The sequence below is a fragment of the Rhinolophus sinicus genome, chromosome 1, assembly GCF_057876585.1.
Source record: "Rhinolophus sinicus isolate RSI-liver-muscle chromosome 1, RSI-T2T, whole genome shotgun sequence".
Lineage (NCBI taxonomy): Eukaryota > Metazoa > Chordata > Mammalia > Chiroptera > Rhinolophidae > Rhinolophus > Rhinolophus sinicus.
The window spans coordinates 134726641-134746607 of record NC_142501.1 but is presented as its reverse complement, the minus strand read 5'-3'; the positions used below and the strand labels follow the sequence as shown (position 1 = coordinate 134746607).

General features: G+C 41.0%; 1 protein-coding gene and 1 non-coding gene across 4 annotated transcripts in view; one reads left to right on the top strand and one right to left on the bottom strand.

Annotated features, from left to right (window-relative positions):
- SPATA18 (spermatogenesis associated 18) overlaps positions 1-19967 on the top strand; it is a 43353-nt gene that overhangs the window by 13413 nt on the left and 9973 nt on the right. For all 3 annotated transcript variants that reach the window (XR_012493739.2, XM_074324681.2, XM_074324680.2), the window contains exons 4-9: positions 7678-7790; positions 12196-12291; positions 13981-14505; positions 16168-16480; positions 18141-18299; positions 19162-19337. Coding sequence is in view for 2 of the 3 variants with exons in the window: in XM_074324681.2 (XP_074180782.2) it covers positions 7678-7790; positions 12196-12291; positions 13981-14505; positions 16168-16480; positions 18141-18299; positions 19162-19337 (1382 nt within the window). In the remaining variant the exon portion in view is untranslated. The remainder of the gene's footprint in view (positions 1-7677; positions 7791-12195; positions 12292-13980; positions 14506-16167; positions 16481-18140; positions 18300-19161; positions 19338-19967) is intronic.
- LOC141570226 (U6 spliceosomal RNA) lies at positions 17567-17669 on the bottom strand. The gene has a single exon (XR_012494237.2). It is a non-coding gene; the product is annotated as a U6 spliceosomal RNA (small nuclear RNA).

Here is a 19967-nt window from a genome sequence, read left to right as displayed (position 1 = left end):
GCCAATACTATACTGTTTTGATTACTATGACCTTGTAGTATATTTTGATATCAGGTAGCATGAAACCTTCAGCTTTGTTCTTCTTTCTGAAGATTGCTGTGGCTATTTGGGGTCTTTTATGGTTCAATATCAATTTTAGGATTATTTGTTCTAGTTCCATGAAAAATGCCATTGGTATTTGATAGAGATTACACTGACTTTATAGATTGCTTTGGGTAGTATGGACATTTTAACCATATTAATTCTTCCTATCCATGAGCATGGTATATGCTTTCATTTATTTGTATCTTCTTTAATTTCTCTCATCAATGTCTTATAATTTTCTGAGTATAGGTCTTTTACTTCCTTGGTTAAATTTATTCCTAGGTATTTTATTTTATTTTATTTTTTGATGCAATTGGAAATGGGATTGTTTTCTTAATTTCTTTTTCTGATAGTTCATTATTGGTGTATAAAAATGCAATCGATTTCTGAAAGTTAATTTTGTATGCTGCTGCTTTACTAAATTCATTTATCAATTCTAATAGTTTTTTGTTGGTGCTTTGGGATTCTCTCTATATAGTATCTTGTCATCTGCAAATAATGACACTTTTACTTCTACCTTTCCCATTTGGATGCCTTTTGTTTCTTTTTCTTGTCTGATAGCTGTGGCTAAGACTTTGAGTGCTATATTGAATAGAAGTGGTGAAAGTGGACATGTTTGTCTTCTTCCTGTTCTTAAGGGGAATGCTGTTAGCTTTTCCCCATTGAGTATGATGTTAGCTGTGGGTCTGTCATATATGGCCTTTATTATGTTGAGATATGTTCCTTCTATTCTCACTTTGCTGAGAGTTTTTATCATAAATGGATGCTGAATTTTGTCAAGTGCTTTTTCTGCATCAATTGTTATACCATACGATTTTTATTTTTCATTTTGTTTATGTGGTGTATCACATTAATTGATTTGCAGATATTAAACCAACCTTGCATACCAGGAATAAATTCCACTTGATTGTGGTGTTGGAGCTTTTTAATGTATTGCAATGTAATGAATTCTGTTTGCTAATATTTTGTTAAGGATTTTTGCATCTGTGTTCATCAGGGATATCAGCCTGTAATTTTCATTTTTGTAATGTCTTTAGTTTTAGAATCAGGGTAATGGTGGCTTTGTAGAATGAGCTTGGGAGCCTCCTCTCCTCTTAAATTGTTTTTGACTAGTTTGAGAAGAATCAGTGTTAATTTTTCTTTGAATGATTGGTAAAATTCACCTGTGAAGCCATCTGGTCCAGGATTTTTGTTTGTTAGGAACTTGTGGATTACTGATTCAATTTAATTAGTCATAATTGGTCAGTGCAAATTTTCTGTTCTTCTTATTTCAGCCTTGGCAGATTGTATGCTTCTAAGAACTTATCCATTTCTTCCAGATTGTCCAATTTTTTGGCATATGATTGCTCATAATATTTAAAATATTTTTTTGTATTTCTGTAGTGTCAGTTGTCACTTTTTCATTTCTGATTTTATTTATTTGGGTCCTCTCTCTTTTTTTCTTGATGAGTCTGGTTAAAGGTTTATCAATTTTATTTATCTTTTCAAAGAACCAGCTCTTGGTTTCATTGATCTTTTGTATGTATGTATGTATGTATTTATTTATTTATTTATTGCCTCTATTTTGTTTATTTCTGCTCTGATCTTTATTATTTTCTTCCTTGTACTCACTTTGGGCTTTGTTTGCTGTTTTTTTTTTCAGAAGTATAGATGTAAAGTTAGACTTTTTATTTGAGATTTCTCTTGTTTCTTTAGGTAGGTCTGCATTGCTATGAATTTCTCTCTTAGTACTGCTTTTGTTGCTTCCCATAGATTTTTGGGTCATTGTGTTTTCATTTTTGTTTGTCTCAAGGTATCTTTCGAATTCTTTTTTAATGGCATTTTTAACCCATTCATTGTTCAGTAGCATGTTATTTAGCCTCCATATGTTTGTGTGTTTTTCTTTCTTTTCTTTTTTTTTTTTTTTTTGTAGTTGATTTCTAGGTTTATATTTTAGTTGTGGTCAGAGAAGACACTTGATATAATTTCAGTCTTTTTAAATTTGTTGAGGCTTATTTTATTTTGTGACCTAAGATGTGGGCTATCTTGGAAAATGTTCCATGTGCACTTGAAAAGAATGTATATTTTCTGCTTTGGGATGAAATACCCTAAAAATATCAATTAAATCCATCTGGTTTAGTGTGTCATTTAAGACCACTTTTTCTGTGTTGACTTTCTGTCTAAAAGATCTGGCTATTGGTGTCAATGGGGTGTTAAAGTCCCCTACTATAATTGTGTTACTGTTGATCTCTCACTTTAGGTTGGTCAATATTTGTTTTATATATTTAGGCGCTCCTATGTTGGGTGCACAGATGTTTACCAGTGTTATGTCCTCTTGTTGGATTGATTCTTTTACAATTATGTAATATCCTTCGTTGTCTCTTATTATAGTCTTTGTTTTAAGGTTTATTTTGTGTTGTATAAGTATTACTACACTGTTTTTTTTGTTCATTTGTTTGTTTCCATTTCCTTGAAATATCTTTTTCCATTCCTTCATTTGCAGTCTATGTGTGTCTTTTGATCTGAGATGGGTCTCTTGTAGGCAGCATATGTATGGGTATTGTTTTCTTATCCATTCAGCCACCCTATGTCTTTTGATTGGAACATTTAATCCATTTACATTTAAAGTGATTATTGCTAGGTACATAATTATTGCCATTTTATTATTCATATTTTTGATCTTCATTTGTTTGTTTTTATTCTTCTTTCTTCTGCTTAAAGAAGTTCTTTTAACATTTCTTGTAATACTGGCTTGGTGGTAATGAATTCCTTTAGCTTTCTCTTGTTTGGGAAGCTCTTTATCTCTCCTTCAATTTTAGATGATAGCTTTGCTGGGTAGAGTAGTCTTGGTTGTAGGCCCTTGTTTTTCATCACTGAATATTTCCTGCCACACCCTCCTGGCCTGCAAAGTTTCTATTGAGAAATCAACTGACAGCCTTATGGGAGTCTCCTCATTGTCTTTCTCTTGCTGCTTTTAGAATTCTCTTTTTGTCTTTAACCTTTGGCATTTTAATTATAACCTGTCTTGATGTGGGTCTGTTTAGGGTCATCTTGTCTGGGAATCTCTGCTTTCTGGACTTGTATATCTATTTCCTTTGCCAGATTAGGGAAAATTTCAGTTATTATTTCTTCAAATAAGTTTTGAATTCCTTGCTCTCTCTCTTCTCCTTCTGGTACCCCTATGATACGAATGTTGGTATGCTTGATGTTGTCCCAGAAACCCCTTAAACTCTCCTCATTTTTTGGATTCTTTTTGCTGTTTGGGTGTTTTCTGATACCTTACCTTCTAAATATCTGACTCGATCCTCTGCTTCATCTAATCTATTGTTGATTCCCTCTAATGTATTCTTCATTTTCATTATTGTAGTTTTTGTTTCTGACTGGTTCTTTTTCATGTTTTCAATCTCCATTTTTATGTTTCTGGTCACTTTATTGAAGTTCTCCCTGAGATCATTGAGCATCCTTATAACTAGTGTTTTGAAATCTGCATCTGCTAGATTACTTGTCTCCATTTTGTTTAGTTCTTTGTCTGGAGGTTTGTTCTATTCTTTTATTTGGGACATGTTTCTTTGTGTCCCATTTTGGCTGCCTCCCTGTACTTTTTTTTTTTTTTTTTTTTGTAGGGCTGCTATACCTCCCAGTCTTAGTAGAGTGCCTTATGTAGTTGGTGTACAGTGCAGCCCAGTGGTGTAGTCTCCCTGGTCATCAGAGCCAGGTGTGTTCCTTGTGTGGGTTGTGTGTGCTCTCCTGTTGTAGTTGAGACTTCATTGCTGTTTGCACATCAGTGGGAGGGATTGATCCTCAGGCTGATTGGTTGTGAGGACTGGCTGTGACTACAGTGGGAGAGCTGTTGTGCAGAGGTGACCATACAAAGCAGGGTTCACTTTAGTGGGGCTTTGGTGCCTGCCTATTCTGGCCTTTCTGTATGTCATCTTTGGAGGTGACTGGGTGATACTCCAGGTTAGTCCAAAGCTGTCTACTGGGCCTGCCATCCCCAGGGCCTCCTGGGCGGGTACCTGCTGCTGGCCAAGTTCAGTGGCAGTTAGTGCCCTACCCTGGTCCACCTGGCATGAGCCATAAAACAATCCAGAGATGGCCCCCACCTGCACAGTAGTTGGAGGTGCCTTGAGAGGCCAAGCCACGAACTAATGCCAGCTGTAGCTAGTACCAGGCTTAGGGGTGTTTAGCCAGAGGTATGGGACACATAGAAGCCAGCTGCTGTTTGTTTGGGTTTTGTGAACCTTTGAGAGATTTTTAAGAAAGCCTGCAGCATGAGCCAATGCAGGCTGTTTACATGGAAAAGCCACTGGTAGTTGCTTGGGTGTGCCCAAAAGTTGGGTAGAGTGGGGTCTCGGGATCACTAGGGCAAGGCAGATGAAAGGTGATAGCCGGTTTGATGGAGACTCAGATGTAGTGTCTGCCTGTGTCTGCACGCAGGGACAGGGAGGGCTGGACAAAGAAACAATGGCTTCTGCCAGCTCCTCCATCTGGGAGAAAGCTGCTCCTCTTGTGCTCACCCTGAAGCTGCACAATTCAGTTCCTCCCTGTATGGTGCCTTTTGAGCTGCTGCCCCAGTGCTGGAGCTCAGAGCAAGTGAGTCTGTCAACGAGTAAGTCCATGTGTGATCCCTTTTAGGGGAGCGCCTGGGAGTTCAGCTGCCCTCCATCTCACTCAGCCACAATCTTTGCTGGTTTCCACAGCCAGAAGTTATGCGGACTTCTCTCCCCAGCACTGAAACCCTGGGCTGGGATCCCTCACTCCTCAGTAGGGCAATTTTGCAGCTGAGAGATCCCTCCCTTGTGTGATTTAAATCCCTCATGTGATTTTTTAATGGTCACACATGATTTTGGGTCTGGCCCATTCCACATCTTTGCCCCTCCTATCAGTCTTGAGGTGGCTTCTTTTGTATGTCCATAGTTGTAGATCAGCTAGGCTTCAGGCAATTCTCAATAATGATTGTTCAATGGTTTAGCTGTAATTGATATGGTCCTGAGAGGAGGTGAGCACAGCATTTACCTACTCCACCATCTTGACCCTATACCCATGATTCTAGTATCTGCTTCATCTAATTCACCTACTCCACTATCTTGATCCTATATCAGTGATTCTATTATCTACTTCATCTAATCTGCTATTGAATATTCTTCATTCCAGTTATTATATCCCTCACTTCTGACTGGTTCTTCTTTTGGTTTGTATGTCCTTCTTTATGCTTACTATCTCTTTGTTCAAGTTTTCCCTAAGTTCTTTAAGCATTCTTATAACTAGTGTTTTAAACTCTGTCTGTGATAGGTTGGTTGCCTCCATTTCATTGAGCTCATTTTCTGGAGTTTTCTTTTGTTCTTTTATTTGGCACATGTTTCTTTGTTTCCTCATTCTGTCTGCCTCTCTGTGTTTGCTTCTATGTATTAGGTATCTATCTCCTATGTCTCTCAGTCTTTGCTAGGTGGCCTTATGTAGTAGGTGTCCTGTGTGGTCCAGTGGGCACAATCTCTCTGATCACCTGTACATGTGTTCCAGGAGTGTCCCTTGTGTGTATTCTCCTGTTATAGTTGAGCCTTAATTGCTTTTGGCATGTTAGTGGGTGGGATTGACTCTCAGGCTGACTGGCTGTGAGGACTGGTTATACCCACAGTGTATGAGCAGCTGTGGGGAGGTAAGGGAGTTGGGAAGTGGGGGCTGAGCCCTCAGAAAGGGATTCTCTCGAGTGAGCTGTTGTGCCTATTAATACTACCCTTTGGATGTGCCGCTTGTGGGGCTAATCAGGTAGTGCTCTGGTGTGGTCTGAGGATGGCTTCTGGATGTATTGTTTTTTGTGCCTCTTAGGAGGGGTCATGTGCCAGCCAATTTCAGCCTTGCCTGTGATCAGGGGCTACCCTATAGGACCTGCAAAGCTATATGTGTTTGTTTGCTGCCTGTGTTGGACCTGGAGGCATGTCGGGGTGGCCTTACTGTGAACAGAGGTTGGCTGCCACCTGTGTCAGACCTGGGGCAGCTTAGCAAAAGTCCCAGAGTCCCCTTAGATCTGTTGCCAACTGTCCATAAGGCTCAGTGACTGAAAGAGCTTCCTTAGGTGGACAGGCTGGGCTGGTTGACCCAGTGTTGACAATGCCCTCAGGATGCTGCCTGAGTTGTGTGGGACTGGGTTCCAGGGATTCACTGGGTATGGCCAGTTGTTTTCACAAAGTTAATGCAGACTTAGTTCTTGCGCCAGACTGAGCCTGTGGCCACTCCACAATACCCTGAGAACAATGTGGCCAGCTGTCATTAGCTTCAGGCCCCCAGAACCCTGGGAGCCACCCCAGAAAGACTGCAACGCAAGCTAGGCTGACTACTTACCATTGAAATCTTCCCAGGCCACAGTGGGCTGCCTGCTGCTGTACAAGCCTCCAGCAGCTTGTAGGGCAGGGCCAAATGCCCGGGAGCTAAGGGTGCCTCGGTGATTTCACACTAGTTGGGGGGGGGGTCCTCGGGAGTCACCAAGGTGGTGCATGCACAAGTGGATTTTACCAGACCAACTCGATCTCAGATTTGGCCCTATGGGGGTGGGCTCAACACAGGAAAGATGGTGCCCTCATGTAGGTTACACGTGAGGTGGACTCCATGCAGGGATAATGGTGGTTATCCCTCTGTGCCTTAATCTGAAGCCACACTACTCAGTCTTTCCTGATATATTTCTGGTGCCTCTTGAGTCATCGTCCTTCCACTGGAACCCCGGGTGAGTGCCTGCAAGTGAGTGACTCAGTTTGCAGGTCCTTTTCGTGGACATCTGGGTTTCCAGCCACCTTCTGTCTCACCGTGAGGGACGGAGGGAATCCTCACTGATTTTCACAGCCAGATGTTGTGGGGACTCCTCTTCCTGGCACAGGACCCCTGGGCTCATGAGCCCAGTGTGGGGCTGGGATGCCTCACTTTAAAGGGGGACCTTCCTCCCGGTTCTCAACCACTACCTGTGGGTTTGGGATCAACCTGTTTTATATCTCTGCCCCTCCTACCAGTCTCGATGTGGTCTCTTCTTTATAACCTTAGTTATAGGAGTTCTGTTCAGCTAATCTTCAGATGATTCTCAAGGTTGATTGTTCAATAATTGTAATTTTATGAGATCACGGGAGGTGGCAGGCATAGTGTTTACCTATTCTGTCATCTTGCTGATTTCCAGATGTCAGTTATCTTTAACCAGTTTTTTTCCTTGGGGATTTTCATATGCTTCTTAGCTTCTCACCCCTATGCATGTTATTCTGGGTGTAGAGATATACGATGATATTTCAATGTCTTTTTTAAAAAAACATTGAAGTATATTTACCTACAATAACATCCACAGTTGGATGATTTCGACAAATGCATATATCTGTGTAACTCACACCCCTATTAAAATATGAAACATTTTTATCACTCCTGAGCATTCCTATACCACTTCCCAACCACCTCCCTCCATTCCCAGGGCAACCACTCTTCTGATTTTATCAGTCTAGATTAATTTTGCCTGCACTAGAACTGCATGTAAATGGAACTATACATTATGGGCTTGATTTCTTTTGCTCAGCCTAATGTTTTTGCAATCTGTTTATGTTTTTTATACATTCAGATGATTTTTTTATGTGTGTATCCTTGCAGGACATGCTGGATAAGGAGAAACAGAAAGATCCTGGTGTTCGGAATTGGGCTATACAACAATTAGTCTCTGAGCTGAACTCATCTCCTAATCAAGTCAATCAGGGTCAAGACGAGTAAGAGGAATGCAAGTTATCTTTTTCCAAAAAAAATTGTTTGTTCTTTATTTAATTTTTAAGTTTGAAAGGAGAATAATGGCTCATGTATAATGTAGGCATTTGCTAATGTGAGTGTGTGTGTGTGTGTGTGTGTGTGTGTGTGTGAGTTGGGAGTCAGTGTCTTTGAAGCTGGGGACAGGATTTCTATATTATGTCATGATGCCCAAGACCCTGCTTCCCTTGGCTCCATTCCCGGAGCTCCTTCTTCTCCATAAGCTCATTATCAGCCATATTTATAATCAGAGGAATATTGTTACATGAAAATCTATTCAAGATGCAGAAAGGAAGAGTTAAGGAGGGTGTAAGATCAGGTAATGAGAAAAATTAAGAGAAAGAGCAAAAGCAAGATGAAGCAGGCTGCATTTATCTGTCATTTAGGGAGTGGGACTGCGAGATAAAACTCTTTACAGAATGAACAATTCAAGATACTGGAATAACGATTAGATATAAAAATGTGTTTTTAAAAAGTGAAGCAATGCCAGACAACAACAGATATCAGATGCATGCTATGTGCAAAGCCAGGGTGACAAGTTTAAGGAATCACTGCCAAGAAAATCCCAAACTTTGGCTTGTACTTGAGGAAGATAGACATGTGTGTATGAAACTGCATTCAAAGGACCTAACACAGATACATCAATAAGGTGTTACCCCTACCACAGCATCGCTCCACTGCTGACATATATGGGAGAGTGAGGAATGCTTTGTTAACTAGTTAAGGCTTGTGATGGAATGGGATGTGGCATTCTGCCTTGTTCTCTGTTGAGATTTCCTTCTAAGGAAACCATCTCGAACGATTTAGTTCTGCCTGATTAGAAAATACAAATTTCTTTCTCAAAATGTATACAACAAGGTATCAAAATGAAAATCACCCTGTTAATCTTATCCCTGTTAATATTCTGGTATATTTTACTCCAGACATTTTTCTTTGTGTGTACTTGCACGCACACGCATAGTTACTTCCACACATTCCCATTCATTATTTTAATTGGAACTATCATCAATGAGCAGTTTTATAGCTGCAGCAAAGTTTACAAATGTAATGTACAAAGAGCATAATTCCTCCAAATTTCTGCAACTTATTTCAACTAATGTCAGCTGGTTTGGAGTGGGGTGAGGAGGATCCTTAAATGTGCCATTTCTTTTCTGGTTTATTGTAGTTCCTTTTATGTAAATATTCAGTTAATTCCAAGCTCAAACTTCTGTTAGGGGCTGTGTTTCCCCTGTCAAGGGGTGTCATTGCCCTCCTGCTTCCTTAGACTGGCATCTAGGGGTGGAGGGGTGTTGCATGCTCTCCTGGCGCTGGAGGAGAGGGCCTTTTGGTCTTGTACTGCCCGCTGGGTTCTTGCTGGCCTCAGTTACACCTGGGCACTGGTGTCTTGCGCTGAAGGGTGGTGAGTTATGTTTTGTCTGGTTAGGTCTCCGTGGACATTTGCTGGCCACTGCTGCTGATGACCAGGTCCCTCCATTTGCCTCTAGTTGTGAGGTAGGGCTTTGAGTCTTTGCTGGCTCTTGACGTCTGTCAGCACCAATAGGAGCCAGGAACCCTACCTCCCTCTCTGTCACTATGGCTCTGTAGTTACCTATGAGGGGCACTGTGGATCACAAAACTATGACTGCATGCATTTGTTAAAACTTGTTATTTGGAAATTATTGCAAATACAGAAACTTTGCAAGAATGGTACTAAGAACATCCATATACCCTTTCATACACTTTGGCCCTATTTGCTGTATCATTTGTGTGTGTGTGTTCTGTTTATCTATATACACATATCCCCCATCCCACCCTCCATTTGAAAGTTGCACACAGGAAGGTGCTTGTTGCTTTTCCCTGAATATCCTAATTTTGTTTTGTTTTGAATCCACCTATGGTTCATATTCTGTTTTTATATAAGGCATCACAAATGATGGCGGCTCTTCCTTACACTCTAGGGCAGCCAGCTCTAGGCTCCCTCTCTTACTCTGCCTATTTGTCTCTAAAGCCAGGATGCTGCCTGCTGTGGAATGAATGGGCCACCCAAGGAGGTTCCCATGTTTGGTTGTGACACAGTTCCAAAGATGTGAATTTCAATACAGTGCTGGATGGGGACAGGGCTGCCCAGGTTTGATGAGCCCTAGACGAGGGAAGACCGCTAGATTTCATGCCTGGATTCTGGTTAGGTATCTCGCTTTTCCTCATTTCCTATATCCAATCTACTAGAATACGCAGTTGAATCTGTCCCCTAAGCATCTCCCACATTTGTCCCTTTCTTTCTATTCTACTGCCATTGCCCCGATACCTCTTGCCTCAACCCATTGCTTTCCAATTAGCTTCCCTGTTTCCATTCTTGTGCTACTAAAATCCATTTTCCACATAGCAAATATAGATATATATATCTGTTGTATCAAGTCACTCCCCTGCTGAACAGCTGCTAGTCGCCTCCTAGACAACAATTCTAAACTCCTTCCCAGGGCTCTCACGACCTTGCCTGATCTGGCCTGACCTCTCACTCCACCCTCGTCTCTTGCCAGGTTCCCCTCACCTACTCCACTGTCTACTGCTTCACTTGAAGGCCTTTGCCTGTGCTCTTTCAGGAAAATGGAAGTCTTCGCTGGCTCTTTGCATTGTTGGCTCTTTATTTTCCTCCAGATCTCAGCTTAAATGCGACTTTTCAGAGTCTGTCTGTGACCACTATACATCAAAAGGTCTTTCCTGCCCCCTCCTTTAATTCTCCTTCACAATGATCTAAGAATAGCACTGACCCTAATTTGCAACTTTGAAAAATTTGTTTGCATGTTTATGATCCACTGGACTCCAAAGGTTACTGTCTTGTGTTGCTATTTTGACACTGTTGTATCTCCAGCCCCTAGCATCATACCTGGCACATAGTAAATTCTCAAGAATTTGCTCAATGAATGAATAAATCTGTAATAAATTTAAATAAATATTAACCTGCTTAAAACAATTCCTGGCACATGAAGTGCCTTCCTTTCTTCTCTCTGTATGTCATCCAAGGGCACCAAATTATTAGCATGTATGTTTGCTTGCATGGATATGTGCTCACATGTGAATACCATGTCTTAAGAGAAAACAAAAAAAACTACTTTATTCCTGTTCATACTCTCCTTTCTTTCTTAGTCTATTTCTTCTTGTAATTTTCTACAGTTTTCTCTTGATAAAAATGTTCATTTTCCCATATATACTTTTTAAAACCTATAACATATTCACATTTGACTAAGATCACAGCAATTTCCTTCCAATCTCTAGTAGGCCTATTGTGAAGTTATTGCTGCTATGGCTTTGTTTTAGACTTTAGACATTTTGTTCATTTTGGGGGGTAAAGAGATGAATAAAATAAAATCTTTGCCTTCAAGTAGTTCACAGTGTGTTTGTAATGAGATTATAAATGTGAACCGAGTGTTGGAGGAGCTCAGGAGAAGGGGAGACAAACTTGGCTTGAGACAGTCGAGGATGGTATGTGGAGTGGCATTGGCAGGATGAGGAAGACGGGTGTGAGTTTAGAAGACAGTTGCACCGTCTTCGCCTCAGGACCACTGTGATGAAAGAGCCTGGATGTTTTAAGGAAGTAGGGTGAGCTAAGTCAAGAAACCTTTGCCAGCCCGTGATCTCTCACTGCAGTAGGACAACGTAATTGAGAACCATTGATGGGTCTTCATCCAATGTCATCCATCACACTCCCTTTTCCTTTTAAATTTAGATAGACTTAAAGAATAGTATGATTTATTATGATTTGCCTACAATGGAGAGAGTCCTTAACTAACAGTGACTGAGCTACATGGAAAAGTTGGGAAACTCGTGCTTAACAAGTGGTGGACGTCAGAGGCAGGAAGACATGAAATACGTGGTAGTCAGGTGTAATTGTGGAGGGCTTTCTCTACAGAATGGGTAAATAATTTTTTTTACATTTAGGAGGCCTGGGAAAATTAAGTCAAATGCTGCTCTACTGTACAAAGTAATGAGAATAGGTGATAGTATATTGCAGAAAAATGAAGATTTTTATAGAGTGAGACAACTTGGGAATTTGGTGTAATTAGAGCAGATGAATTAGGGTCGTCAGAAGGAGTAATTGAACAAGTTTCTTTCTCCTTTACGTTTTAATATTAGTAATTATTACAGTCTTTTAGAGCTAGTAGCTTTGTAATTTCTTTGTGTTTGACATTGAGAAAGGATGCTAGTACGTTTTTGCCTACAAGTGCTCCATACTATTTGCAATATCATCTAATTGAATGTGGATGTCTTATAAAGTGAGCTTGTTTATATTGAATTTATATCATACGCCAAAAGTTCCTGAGCGAACCTATGCCTTGATTTAGAAAATCTGCCAATTTTGGAGAATCTGTCTTTAGTTACTGATTTCTCTTACAGTCTGACTGAAACCGAAAAGACTCTTGAAGAAACCAAGGACAGACCGGCCATGTCCCTTTTGGCTGCAGAGGAGGAAATAAATCAGCTAAGAAATCAGTAAGAAAAAGAAATGGCAGGATTATTTGCAGCCTGCTGACCAATCTTTGAATTTAGCTTGTTTGGTGTTCCATCGAAATATGAAAGAATCTGTTCACAATCAAAGAGGAAAGGCAGCAATATTTTTATTGTTTTTTTTAAAATATATTTTTCTTACTACAAAAACATTACCTACCTACTAGAGAAAAGTTTCAGAGTACAACATAGTATAAAGGAAACTAAAAGCCCTCTTGTAATTCCAGAACCAGTTACTGTTACAATTTGACATAGCTTCCAATTCATACATGAAAAATAGGGATAAAACTACAAAATAAGTATGAATTTATAATTTTGGATCCCATTTATTCACTTAACATTGTTTTTCTCTATTACTAAGAAAAAAAATGCAGAACTTAGTTTTAAATAGGTGTATCATGTTTCATCATTTGGGTATTTTCCTAATATTGATTATTTTGATAGCAGTTTTCAAGACTGGAAATAACGTTGTGATAATTTTGTGGCAAATCCGTTTAAATTTCAGATTATTCTCTCAGGTAAATTTCTAGAAGGGGAAAAAGACACTGATCCTTTAAGATTATACCTTCCTTGATCTTAATTTTGATTTTTTTCTCCCCAAAAAGAGCAAGTGGAAAGTATATTAAAATACATATATGTATGTCTATGTCTATATATCTATATCTATATATCTATATATCTATATATCTATATATCTATATATCTATATATCTATCTATATCTATCTATCTATCTATCTATCTATCTATCTATCTATCATTCTATTGACTTCACACGTTTTAATTGTTCTGATTTCTTCAAAAATACCCACAAATTTTAGCTTGGAACACCATTTTATTTTTCACTTCTATCTCCCCTCTCATCACTTTAATCTATTAGTATTAGCACTAATACTAAGAGGTAGACCTTCTCAAATACATTGATCATTCTACTCTGATTTCCAATAGCACCAATTCTGTTCTTTAATGTTTGTAGCGCAACTTTTAATTCTGCAGTTGCATTTTTAGCTTCTAACATCCTTCTCAATTTTACCCCTTACCTTTTTCATCTTATACCATTGTCTTTTCATTACAGCATGTCCTCTTCTTATGACTTTTGCTCCAGTTTTATGATGGCCATGCCTCTTTGTATCTTTATAAAGGTGCCAATTTTATTTCCAAAGCTTTGTTTATTTGTAATACATTATTTTCATAGGTCCGTACTTCCACCTAGTACTGAGGATGTTATTCAATTTCCATTGTAGTTTTCCCCATATTCCATCTGTGTAGAGAATGGAAGCGCTAGTGAGGATAGCAGATTATGTTTTTACCCAGCTCTGGACTAGGTTTTAGAGGTCAAATGTTTCCAGAGTTTTGTACAGTTAAGATCGGTCCGATATAGAACAGTATGACTATAGGCTCGTTCTGCTTTTGCTAGAGATCTGCATGCCTCTCTTCTCTTCAAGAGCCTTTTCCCTTGCAAACTGCAGACATGGAGTGGCCCCTGACCCTGGCAAGTCTACTTCCTACGTATTTCTAATTGCTAATTCCTACGTATTTCCATCAGAATAGCCACTGTTATTAAGTATACCCACTGTTGTTTATTGCTTTTTCCTCCATCCCTCCCTCCTTCTCTTTTCTTTCTTGCCTTAAAAAAAAAAAAATTTTTTTTTTTTCTTTCGTTTTTGCTGTTCAGGCTTAAAACTCTTCAAGCCCATGAGGAGGCCCGCAACAGGAACTCAGAGCTAAGAGGCTCGGCGCGTAAGACCTTGGAGCCTACGCGCTCCGAGCCGAGAGGCTTGGAGCCAACGCGCTCGGAGCCGAGGGGCTTGGAGCCTAGGGGCCCGGATCAGAGAAGCTTGGAGCCTACACGCTCGGAGCAGAGGGGCTTGGAGCCTACGCGCTCGGAGCAGAGAGGCTGGGAGCCTAGGGGCCCGGATCAGAGAAGCTTGGAACCTACACGCTCGGAGCAGAGGGGCTTGGAGCCTACGCGCTTGGAGCAGAGAAGCTTGGAGCCTACGCGCTCGGAGCAGAGAGGCTGGGAGTACAGAAGCCCCGAGCCTAGGCGCTGGGAACAGAGGAGATCCGAGCGGCGGGGCTCCGACAAGCGCGGCTCTGAAAAGCCCAGCGCAGAAGCGATATGCAATTATGAGAAACAGATCCGAACGCTGAAGGACGAGATCGCTGCTCTGTGTGCTGAAAAATCTGCACTTCAAGGAAGGTCTGACACATTCTCACAGACCTTTTCCTTTAAGTTCCTTTTGTTAGTGATACAAGCCTGGCTTGGAAAACAACGTAAAATGACATGCTTGAACCCAAATCCCAACAATATGGGAAGCTTTGAATTGTAAAGGGCTTTCTCTGACTGCACCCTTCCAGGGTGAGAAAACACTCCCTGGATACCCCAGTACTTAGGCACTAACTGATCTGGGGCTGACGACGGGGCTTAAAGAATGAAACTGAGACATATGAGAAAGGAAAATTCTTTGGCTTGAAACCAGATTTGAGCGGGCCTATAATGCAAGAATGAATGTTCCATGGTAGGAAGGTCTCTGCGTCCTCAGAGTCCTCCCTCCCTCCAGGGATGACCAGCTGTCATTCTACTGGAGGGCAGTTCCTTTTTATAGCTGCCTGTGTGTGATAGCTGTGTAGCTACCTCTTCTTGTGAAATTCCTTTCTAGCGATGGACAGAACGTTACGACCGGTCATTCAGTTAGTGTTAAGTGAGGACAAAACAGTATGTTTCTGTTTGGAGTGGCTGCATTTTCTTTGTTCTAACGTTCCCTCCCTCCCCGCATGCCCTGGTTCAGGCTATCAAAGCCACCACCGCACCCTGTTCCCCTAAATGTCTTTCATTTTGGGGAATCACTCCGCCAGTGTCGTGCTTGTACCACCTTGTACTGGCTCCTAGGAGTAGATTCTGTGCATTTTTGCCTAACTCTGCGTTCAGTGACATCACATTGATAGCTTGAAGTTGGCCATGGGTGGAGAATTTGTTGCACCCTAGAAACTGGCAAACGCCATAAATGAGGGCTTCCCCACCTCCAATCCCCACGCTGTCCCCCACTCAGAGTCCATGTTGCACTGCCTTTTGCCCCATAGTTTCTTCTATAAAACTTCCCTTTTTAGGAGGCCCATTTCCTTTGGGCTAGCTAGTCTATACTTGGTTGTACTTGGTAGTCACATATGTTTCACTGATATGGTGCTTTCCAATTTTCCAAGTACTTCCACATGTATTAGCTCACCTGGTCTTCCAACCTCCACCCCCACCTCAAAGTAGAGCAAAAATTATGTGGGTGAAAGCTGAGGCTCTGGAGAGGAGAAATGATTGCAGACGCTGCCACTGCTGTGACATGGAGAAGCTGGGATGGCAACATAAATCTTCTTTCACATGCGGCTCATGTGGTGTGAGCTCTTATACCACAACACCTACCGAGGTGTTGGGGCACGGAATACTGAAAATATGACTTCTTTTTGAACTCGGTCTCTTGCTAGCTGTGTCACTCTAGGACAGCCAATTAATTTTTCTGAGGTTCAAGTTCCTCATCTGTAAAATGGCCAACAGTCAATGCTGGCTTCACAGGGCTGCTTAAAGGATACGTTGAGGTCCTCAATGAGTGAAAGGGTTTTATGAATTCTAATTCACCCTGCAAATAAATATCAAGTCTCGTTTGGTGGTTGTGGTCACCTCTGAGGCCTCGTGGATTCACAGTGCCTCTGACAGGCCTAGTGGAGAGGTCAGGAAGGCAGCTGCGTTCCCCGCCTGCAGGGGCGCATGGCTCCTTAGTATCCTTTGCAGTTTTTGTGGGGAGGAGCAGCAGAGTCCAGGAAGGACAGAGAAGTGAATCAGAGTGCCTCCCTGCTGATTCTTGCTTACCAACAGGTCTGCCAGGAGCCGGTCTCCTAGCCCTGCCCCTCGCGGCCGCAGCCGCAGCCACAGCCGCAGCCGCAGCCGCAGCCGCAGCCGCACCCGCAGCCCCAGACACAGCCGGGCTGGCAGCCCCTCCACCGCAATGGTGAAGATCAGGACCCCGTCTCCGAGTCGCGCCCGACTATCCAGTGCGGCGCGCAAGGCTGCGCTCCTGTCGCGGTTCAACGATGCCTATTCCCAGGCCCGCCTGGATGCCCAGTGCCTGTTGCGGCGCTGCATTGACGAAGCCGAGACGGTGCAGCGCATCATTTACATCGCCACAGTGGTATGTGACACTCCAGCTGCGCTCCAGAGGTCCTTGGGCGCAGCGGGGACACAAGTTTTGGTTAACTGAACAGACTGGTAGAGCCTGAGGTCCCTGCAAGAGGGTGGGATTTCCCTCCCGCCCTCCTTTCTTCCTTCCATTGCAAGTGTTTAGGATGTCATTTTTCGCAATCAATAACTATTCATATATATTAATATAGATATTGACCAGACATTTGTTGAAGTAGTCGTAGCTGTAGGACTATCTCAGATGGGTACATACTAAATTGATTTGCACTGACTTCTAAATGGACACAGATGCACCAGTGGATATATTATTGCTAATGGCTATCATTTGATTGTTTTCCTTCAGTGCTTAGAAATATCAGACGGCCGTGATTGTGTTAACTCTTCTGTTTATTTAACTAAGACTAGTTGCTAAAGCTGCCAACATATCAGCTACTTGAGTATGGCAGATTAAAAAGCGCTCATATATAATCCTAAATCCCAAAGCAAATGCGTTTGTTCCTTGAGTACCATATTGAGATGCTGAGTTCATTATGAGAACAGTTAAATGTTAAAACAACAGAACAGACCATTGGTGTGGGAGCAGAATAATCAGAATCTACTGAACTTTATGCTGTATTTATTCATTTATATCAGAGGTCAGCAAACTAGCACCTGTGGGCCATAGCTGTCCCTGGCCTGTATTTCTAAGAAAAATACCACCAGAGAATTAAGAATATAAGAAGGGTTTTACATTTTTAAAACGTAGTAAAAAAAAAAGAGAGAAAGAGCCTATGTCTAAAGCCTAAAATACATACTATCCAGCTTTTTACAGAAAAGTTTGCACACCCCTGGTTTTATAATTAAGAATCACTTTCTGAATTGGTTAAAGTTCTATAACATAGAGACCATGTCTTTCATGCATACCTAACTTTTCCCAATGCCAACTACATAACAGGCATTTCATACATAATTCTTTTTTTTTCTTTTTTTTTTTTTTTAGCGGAGTTGGGGATGGGGTTTGAGATGGGAAGCAACTTCAATCCTGTAAAACACTTCCTTTATTTTGTCTCAGTTCCTCCACCCGCTGATATCACAAAAGCAAAATATGGAATGCTTCACGAATTTGTGTGTCACCTTGTGCAGGGGCCACACTAATCTCTGTATCGTTCCAATTTCAGTATATGTGCTGCCGAAGCGAGCACCATACATAATTCTTGAATTATTTATATGCCAGCTAACATGCCAGGCCTTTGATGTGTGTCTATGTACTGCATAAACCCTAGATTGATCATTTTCTCTCATTTCTTCACCAGTAGTATGGCATTACTGTGACAGCATAGCAACAACTAGCACTTTTCCAGTATTTATGTAATCATAGACGATCTATTTCCTTGAACCTCTGTACCAACCTGCCTCCTGCACTCAGGATTACCAGAACGATAGTCCAGTGTCTTGAAATTAATGAACATGGATAGTCATATACGCATTTGTGTACTTTTCAAAATTGAGATGTGTATGTTCTCCCAGATTAAAATTAGTTTTGACCAACTGTGTTTAGTTATTAGAAGATCCATGTGATGTTGAATTTTTGATGGGCATTCTTCATTTCTTGCTCTGGACATCTTTGCCCCCCTCCTCTCACCAAACAAATTTGCTGATATTTTTATGCGCAGGAGGCATTTCATATAGCTAAAATGGCATTCAGACATTTCAAGACCCGTGTGAAGAAATCGTTGACACCGTCTTATGCGGGGACGAATGACTTTGAGGATGCTGTTTTGGATTATATCCTTTGTCATCTTGATCTGTATGATGCCCAAAGCAGCGTAAACGTAAGTGTTGGGTCTCTTATTGGGGACGGTTTGCTGCTGCTGATGTTTATACCGAATACTAATGACTCAGAAGTCCATTCAGTGCCTAGTATTGCTTCTATGTAATAGGAAAGCAGAAATGAGCAGCACCCAATTCACTTTGTAGAACCAGCCATTATTGGCTGTTTCTTTCTTAGACATTTTATGGGGAAAAGTATTCTGAACTTTATAGTTCTATTCTTTCAATAGGCTCTTAAGACTGCAAGATAGACTATCATAGTGCTTAAGAGAAATTATTTTGGGAAAGATAGGTGTGGATTTGCATCCTGGCTCTGCCACTTACTAGCTGTGTGATCTTGCACATCTACTTAACTTCTCTGTGATTTAGTTTTTAAATCTTTACATGGGAGCAGCAATGGTCATGACCTTATAGAGTTCTTGAGAGGATTAAGTGAAAGGAAAAGGGTAATTTGCTTAGCACAAGACTTGGCACAGAGTAGACTCTCAATAAAAGCAAGCCATTATTATTATTATTATTTATTATTTTTATTATAGATTATGAACAAGTCAGAGTTCTGTGTTGGCATATCATATAACTTGCCCAGAATAAGGAAAGAATAAATAAAAGCTACTAAGGCTTTTTTTTTTTTTTGGTTTTTTTTTGAGACTCTCTTGAGGCCTTTAGTATGTCATCTGTACTCTGTCATCTCTCCTCCTTCCCTATCAGTCAGGCTTTCTCCTTTTAGCACATGTACTCCTTCTCTACTGTAAGTTGTTTTTACTCACATGCTCTTCCCACCTTCCATCAGTCATAATATCCTTAGGATTGTCAGTTTCATGTCACAGGTTGGTAACAAGGTGATGCCATCTTTTTGTTTTTCAGGATGTGATCCGAGCCATGAATATCAACCCCAAGATTTCATGCCCTCAGGAAGTTGACTTTTGCATCCTCAGTAACTTCATCCAGGAGATATGCTGCATTGCCTTTGCAATGCAGACTTTAGAGCCACCCTTAGATATTGCGTTTGGGGCCGATGGAGAGGTTTTTAATGATTCCATGTAAGAGACATAGCAGAAGCTAAGGGATTCTCTGTAAATAAGTGACCTTGTCTCTATTCCCTGGGAACAATTTAGGGAAAAGGACTCTGGGTGGGGAAATCAACAATTTCCAGGCTGTGCCATGTACTTTCCGGTACTACAGGGCAGGGCCCTCTCCTGGGGTCACTTTCTTTCTCAGCCAAATGTGATTCAGGAGGGATAATATGATTTCCATTCAACATATTGGTCTTGGGGAGAACTAATGAGTACCTGAAGCCTCTCTGGACCTTTTTAAAAGAAAGGTGCTATATAAATACAAGTGTGTATTACTTTTTATTGTTTAAAATTTATTTCTTATTGAGGTAGCATTGACATATAGCATCATATTAGTTTTAGGTATACAACATAATGATGTGATGTTTTATATATTTTGAAATGATCACCACAGTAAGTCTCGTTAACATCTGTCACCATACATAATGACAAAAATTTTTTTCTTGTGATGAGAACTTTTGAAATCTATTCTCTTAGCAACTTTCAAACACGCAGTACAGTACTATTAACTATAGTCCCCATAGTGTACATTACATCCTTAGGACTTGTTTATTTTATAGCTGGAAGTTTGTACCTTTTGACCTCCTTAACCCGTTT